Source organism: Lineus longissimus, chromosome 15 (assembly GCF_910592395.1).
Source record: "Lineus longissimus chromosome 15, tnLinLong1.2, whole genome shotgun sequence".
NCBI classification, from domain to species: domain Eukaryota; kingdom Metazoa; phylum Nemertea; class Pilidiophora; order Heteronemertea; family Lineidae; genus Lineus; species Lineus longissimus.
In genome coordinates, this window is record NC_088322.1 from 11,672,115 (window position 1) to 11,679,319 (window position 7,205).

A 7,205-nucleotide genomic window follows, 5' to 3' on the forward strand; every position below is an offset into this window, starting at 1 on the left:
GTCTCATCTCTCTCATCATGTTGCCAACACGGTGGAGCAGCAACGACAGATTTGGCCTGGCTGTGACCGTCTCATCTCACTCACCATGCTGTCAACACGGTGGTGCAGCAAGGGCTGATTCGGCCTGGCTGTGACTGTCTCATCTCTCTCACCATGTTGACAACTTGGCAGAGCAGCCAATACTGATTTGGCCTCGCTGTGACTGTCTCATCTCTCTCATCATTTTGACAACTTGGCAGAGCAGCCAAGATTGATGTGGCCTCATCCGTTCAGACGTCTGTTCATAGCATACGCATGTGTAATGACCCTTAGATCCTGCCACTGATGCCCAGTAGAGCACCCCAGAGACCCCAAAAATCCCAGAGACCAGTGGACACTCCAATGAACATGGGGTGTCTACTGGTCTCGGATTTTTTAGATCTCTGGGTGCAGGTTCCTCTGGGGAAACCGTAGACCTGGGAGGAAACCTACAGTGACGAAGAGAGTCGCCCTCTCTGTCACATGAGCGTAATGGGACCAACCAGGAATCGAACTTGGGACCTCAGAGGTGACAGGCGCTTAGGTTACAACTGTGCCAACCCGACAGCCGGTTGATTCTTATCATCTCTCCTCGTATATGATACTATCCCTTTATTCTTCATTTATATTGTCATTCATCCGTAGTAGTCTCCTGGCAATTTCAGGAATCCTTAAGTTTCATCATTGAATACACCCCTTGTTTATTGTGAAAACTGAGGTATGCATGTAAAGATGCATGTTACATGTACTTTGCTGGTTGAATCATCTGAATCTCACAACGTCGAAGACATGATTGAGAAGAAAAAACATGTAATTTAGAAACTAGAAATAAAAGTTTATTATATTTAAAGACTTGACTAATATTTGTACTTGTGCATGAAGAAATGCTTTTATGATTTTCATCCAATACAGAAGGAAGGATTGAAAACCCGAGTCTGTCCACATTACATGTATATTTGACTAAGTGATTACGAAAAAGATAATACCGTGTTGCAGATAAATAAGATTAAGAACACAGATAAAACTCGTCCAAAGTTTCATCGTGCCAGACTTTATAATAACTGCTCTATGACCATTTGATTTCATGGCCATGCAGTGGAACCTCTCTACTGAGGACACCCTTAGGACTGACAAGTGCTGTCCTGTTCCAAAATCTCAGAATTTTGCAGGTCGGTCTTGATGTGACTAAATATATGTGCATTCTGGTCTGCTGACTAGTAGTTTCCCACAAACCAAAGTGCTAACATTCGAAGATATAAGAATACATTTAAAAAGACGGCAGAAATGCTAGAGTAACAAAATATTCATAAATTCTGATAGATAGAAGAGATTAAGGCAGTTTATGGACAGCTGTCAAAGCGAAAAAGTATAAAAATATTACCACTGGGGGCAAGATATATATTTTGAGACGGCATACGAGAACCTACTGGTCGTCACGAAGGCCTGCATAGTTCCTGCAGGGAGACTGAACAGGTTTTCAAATACTGATTGTGACCTGTCGCAGCAAAAAGAGGCGCATGTCGCTCATAAGCTGAACCTAAATGAGGCCAGGAGATAATGTAAGAAATTGATGTACTCGGATTTCACAAAAGGCAGACAACAGTGAAATGAACAACCCAGTCTGTCTCAACCAGTCATAAAGCTCAGAGCAACATACACCTGCTTTTGGTGTGCGGATCACAATTTTAAAAAGATTTTCCAAACGTCCATAAAACACTCTACGCTAAATGTATAGCAGTCAGCAGTGAACCGATCATTCAAAAAGACAGGTTGCCCTGAAACAATAGGCTAGTGGGCGAGTTTTAGAAGGCCTTCTTGCATAAACAACCTGGTTAAGAATAATTATTGATTACCATAAAAAACAAAGTACAAGTTTGACACATTTGTCTGTGACCTGAAGTTCGTGATGGCTAAGAATAAGAGCATACATTGTATGTGTTTGGCCTATATAGTAAACCTTGCATACATGTACATCAGCAGCGCATGAACCAAATACATGCAGATAATGGACAGTTTTTCAGTGGATTTTGTACCTGACGAACCAGAAGTGCTGATTTGGTCAAGTCCAATACATGTATATGGGGGACTTACTGCACTAATGTCTCAACATCATCAAGATAATTTTGCGGCAAAGCTGATAGATATAAATGATGTACTATTGTACAGTATAAACAATAAAAACACAACTCACCAACAGATAACTGACCTACAGTAAATATAAGCAGATATAATTTTCTCGAAGGTGAAGTTTTAAACATGATATGAAACACTCATTCAAATAGCGTGTTGTTTTCTCAGCTGTTCAGTATTAGTTCATTCCACCATCTCTTATGCAGCGGTCAATGTGAAACCTGTACTCCCCTTGTCAGGTGGTCGACAATTAGTTGACACATCAATCCTGTTGCCAATGCTGTTTTTTTACTGTTGTAATTGAGTGTCATAGCTTTACCACATGATCAAATGTCTTATCATTTGAGCATTGGACCCTTGGGCCAGGGGGTGTACAAGACAGGGATTGAACGTTGCATCAGGTAGAATCCTCCTTTTGATCTATAATGACTAGTCTTTTCCAATTGATTTTTTCCATGATTGTACGACACATGATTGCGTCAACTTCGCAACCGTCGAAGTGGAACTAAGATGGTTGGGTAATTGGACGGACGTCTCTACGAATGATACACCTCGTACCACAACTCCCCAGAACTCTTGAGAGACCTGAAATGGCAGAATGGAGACCATGATTTTCAAGGAGATAATACAAGCTTACAAAGATTTTCAGGCACACGCTCAGTATCCTGTGTTCTAGTTAATCACACTTCTGTCTCAAACTGTCTCTGCCTGTTCACTTAAAACTTACCGGATGATGTCAGCAAAAGCAGCATACAGCGTCTTGCTCTGGTAGTTGAGTTTATGTTTCTTGCAGAGCGACTCGACGAGTGGTTTGATCTTGATGTAGTTGTGGCGAGGCATTGTGGGAAATAAGCTGGAAAAGACAATTTAGACTAAGTTATCGACCCTTCTAAATGTATTTTACAGCAATATCAGCTTGCCAATTATATAGACAGTACATGTAAGTAACAGAGTTTATAGCTTTTGGCATTGATCCTACATATCTTTCATTACCATCACATAAGGTCCTTCAAAAGGCCTGCAAGGGGTCGAATCAGCTTCCCATGCTACTAATTATGAATCGAAAGAATTTCAGCTGTCAACCTACTGATGCTCAATCTGAAAGTTGAGGTGTCCCGTGAACCAATCATTGAAGAGACTAGGGTCCACATTGCATGTCGATTTCAGCTGCATGGTCAACCAATCGCGGCCATTGTCGTGGTCAATATCCATTGGAATATGACTCATCTGTGTGACCCAGGTAAACCAATGGCTCTCCAAGCACCTGAAAAATTAGAGTAAAAAAAGGATAATTTCAAAGGAAGGGAACATCAGAATATAGTGGAACCTCCATTGGCAGACACCTCTGTTAGAAAGACATCCTTGCTATTTAGGCCACTAATTTTGGTCCCAAACTTGTCATTTCCATAATTTTGACATCTGTAATGAGGACACCTCCTTACTGAGGACAGCATTTGTCTGTCCCATGGATGTCCTTCATATGGAGGTTCTACTGTTCCATTCAATTGGACCACTGTAATGAGGACACCTCCTTATTGAGGACAGCATTTGTCAGTCCTGAGGATGTCCTTAAAGGAGAGGTTCTACACCCGGGTAGAGTTATGTATAATGCAAAGAGACCAGCCAAGAGTCCCATGCCAACAGTGAGGTTCGAATCAGGGATTTCATGACAGCTAGTCAGAATCAGGCCACCAGGGACACCCCGTCAGACTCGAGACACTGCACCAGGGCGGCTCCTTAAAAAACATCTCCACTCACCTGAAGAACATGTAGAACCAGAACGCTCCCCAGCCACCCATGATTGGTCCGTAGAGGGCGAAATGCTTCACGAAGAATGACAGCATCCAAAACATGTCCTGTAACAGAAAGGATGCCTTACTTGTGGTAAAATTCATTCTAATGTGCACCAAGAAGATGGAGAGATTTTAAAGGGTACATTAAGCTCGAGATTTTAAACTGCCAAATATTTGTCTATAGTCTCACATACTGAATCCACTTTTGATAACTTACCCCCCAGTCCCTTCTTTTGACAATAAAGTAGATATTCTCAAAATGGAAATACGTTGGCAGGAGTAGAGGTGGTCCGACTGAAAACAAGAATTTGAATATGTTCTCAACATATAGTTTTTCAACGATGCGATCTCTTCTTTTACCCTTTCTTCAAAATGACTAATTTTTTGCCTGATCTGACCACGAGATGGGAGTGGTCCAAAACCAATTTCTCTTTGACCCTGCAAGTTTTGGACATGACATGGACTGCTTTTGAGCAGGATGACCAGCTTCCTTTCACTGCAGCAGTCACATTTCCATTGGCTGTTCGTTTCGTGCTCACACGAATTTCAAATGTGCAACTTCTGGACACTAAGTTAAGCTGTTAGGATGATTAGTAACATCTTTCCATGAGTGCTCAACTATAGTGCCTATTGTTGAAAGAATAAGAAGCAGTTTGCCTATGAAAATGCACCTCCTTGGAACATACACAAGGAATGGGGGGGGGGGGGGAATAGGACCTTTCAAAATGAAGGCATACCTAGAAAAAAATAGTGTTGTTGCCAGTTATAGGGGGCAAAACCCCGCTTCTTCAGCGCCCACTGGACAGGCAGGACTTTACCCAGCAGGAACACGTATGGCAGGTTTATATCGGGATCTTTACGGACGATATTTGGCTTGGCGTGATGTTGAAAATGACGGAAATTCCACCAATGAGACGAGGCACCCTGAAAGGAAAAATTGGATATCAATTACGAGTTTCTTAACGAAAGAAATGTTTCATCAAATCTGTTGATTGACTTGTGTGCTTTGCCATGGAGATACCAGATTTAGCTGTGCTGCTGCCATGTGGTCGAATGTACAGCATTTTACACATGTAACTCGCAAGTTGAAGATTACTTATGGGAATCTTTGCCAGACTGCATACCTTCAGATGTCCTATGACAAATTGATGAGCTATATGGTTCATTTTACTACTTTTGAAGACACTCAGATGTCCATAGTCATGTTGTGACCACCCTGCTTGGGACTGTATAGAAAGAAAACATCATTAGAATGAATGCCAGATTTTGAGCATGTGAGAGGGTCCAGTGGCACCCCTATCCAAACCACACGTACCGGGACAAGAAGTTCTAACATTTTTGAAATTTGATTCCACTTCATTTTGTTTTTTCTTTAAATAAACTTGAAATGGTTTCCACATCACTGTTCACAAGTAGGCAGAGAACTCTATGAGGTCATGATTTCCTGGTCGGTGCAAGTCTGTGTTACACAGAGGGAAACTTGCTCCCACAGTGTACACTAGCTTCGGGTCTCTTCCTACAGTAAATTACAAATTGCCCAACACTGTTTACAGAGCTTATAATGTGATAAAGACGCACAGCTCTCAACTCAACGCGCAGCTCTCACCCTCAGCGCAATATTTTTATCAATCAAACCCGTAGCAAATTCTGTTGACCTCAAAATGGACACGCATCAAACCCCAAATTAATGGTGAATATGTCATTTACCTGTGCAGTCCCCAGTATCACAGCTGCAATCAAGTACGGCACCCAACCAATCCCATACGAACTGATGACAAAATAGGCAACGGCTTCCAGGGCTAGGATGTGTGCAATATGCGCTATGTAGAACCATACATTGACTTTAAAGAGACCCATGTCTACTGCCTTTTGACGGATTTCACGGAAGTCATGGACGATTTCGGGCTGAAATGAAAAAGTGAGATGTCTTAATTTGCCTGGAAACTGAGAGTATGTTGGAAGCACTGAAGCAGGGAAGCCCATTCTACCTATCAATTCTAGCATTCTACATACAAGTCTAGCATTCTACATAACTCTTTACAATTGCCTGAATTCATGCACACCTCATTTGGATCCCTTATTCTGCCAACCTGGAGGGGCTTCATGAACTTTTTGACGTAGTCTTTGTCATTGTGAAAGGCAGTCCAGGCCTCCTGAAATAAATGAGATAAGGAAGAGTGAGGTTCGCACGGTTGTTTTCCTCAAAACTGACCCCCCTTCCAGTTCCTCGGGTCTACATAACCAGATTTCATGCCCCTTCAAGTCATTACGTTATTTCCAAAGAAATTTTGGCACGACGACGTCGACGTCACTCGATTGCTATATAAGGATGTGTGACGTTAGAAACCGAGAACTGTTTTGACAGTTTATAACGTTTAACGACGTACAACAATGATTAAGGAAAGAAAAAAATTGCGGCCTCTGCGAACGCGAAAGAAGACAAAAGTTTTACCGATGCATCTTCTCCGGCATAGTGACTGATAATTCGGGCTCCACCCGGGTGCCTTTTCGCCCACCGAGAAATATCGTAAACGTTGTTATTTATCACAATCCATTTGTCCTCAACTTTGTCATGTTGCTTCACCTGGTCCCAGGTAATATCTACAACTCTGGTGGCATCAGATATACAGGCACCTTTACCCATTTCTGTTGCAAAACAGGGTGATCTGAAAAATAATTGTAATGTAGGCTAATCCTTGGTTTCCATACACAAAATGTACACAAGCCTCGAAATGGTGAAGTCGGGCACGTCATAATTTTGAACCCCATTTATAATGGCGTTTTTATGTTCAATTATGCAAGAAACTGCAATAAAACTGAACAATATGATAAATAAAGTACATTTATTAATGATTTCGTGTTTTGAGGTTCAAATATATGCCTTTATTTACAAATAAAACGGCATTTTACTTCCTCATACTTATTGTGACTTCATCGTGTTCTCCACCTGGAATACCGGCCTTGCCGCTTACAGCACTTACAATATTCATATACGAGCATTCTTCGCTAATTACATTGTTTATAACCTTAATAAATAATTTTAAATCACATTGAATATTTTGTTCAGGGTTTTATATTCAGAAATCAGGAATTAGTTAGATGAATATTATGCAACAATTTTGGGCTTATCATTTTATGCGTAAGCGCCTCGATCTGAAAAACGAAGTCTCGTTAGGGAGTTTTCCCCAAATGTACGCGATGATGACGTGCACCATTAACAGGACGTAACATCTATTTTAAAATGCGTTTCCCAAGTGAATGCAT

The 7,205-nt window shown here is 41.4% G+C and overlaps 1 protein-coding gene across 1 annotated transcript; it reads right to left on the minus strand.

Moving 5' to 3' along the window:
- Positions 1-832: 832 nt before the first annotated feature.
- On the minus strand, positions 833-6,901 carry LOC135499848 (acyl-CoA Delta-6 desaturase-like). Its single transcript, XM_064790823.1, has 11 exons — positions 6,862-6,901; positions 6,394-6,607; positions 6,005-6,094; positions 5,649-5,846; positions 5,066-5,167; positions 4,679-4,865; positions 4,159-4,235; positions 3,907-4,004; positions 3,236-3,412; positions 2,876-3,001; positions 833-2,733 (listed from the first exon to the last, which is right to left on the minus strand). The coding sequence occupies exons 2-11, from the start codon at positions 6,583-6,585 to the stop codon at positions 2,685-2,687; spliced, it is 1,296 nt and encodes a 431-aa protein (XP_064646893.1). The 5' UTR covers positions 6,586-6,607; positions 6,862-6,901; the 3' UTR covers positions 833-2,684.
- Between the last annotated feature and the right edge of the window lie 304 nt (positions 6,902-7,205).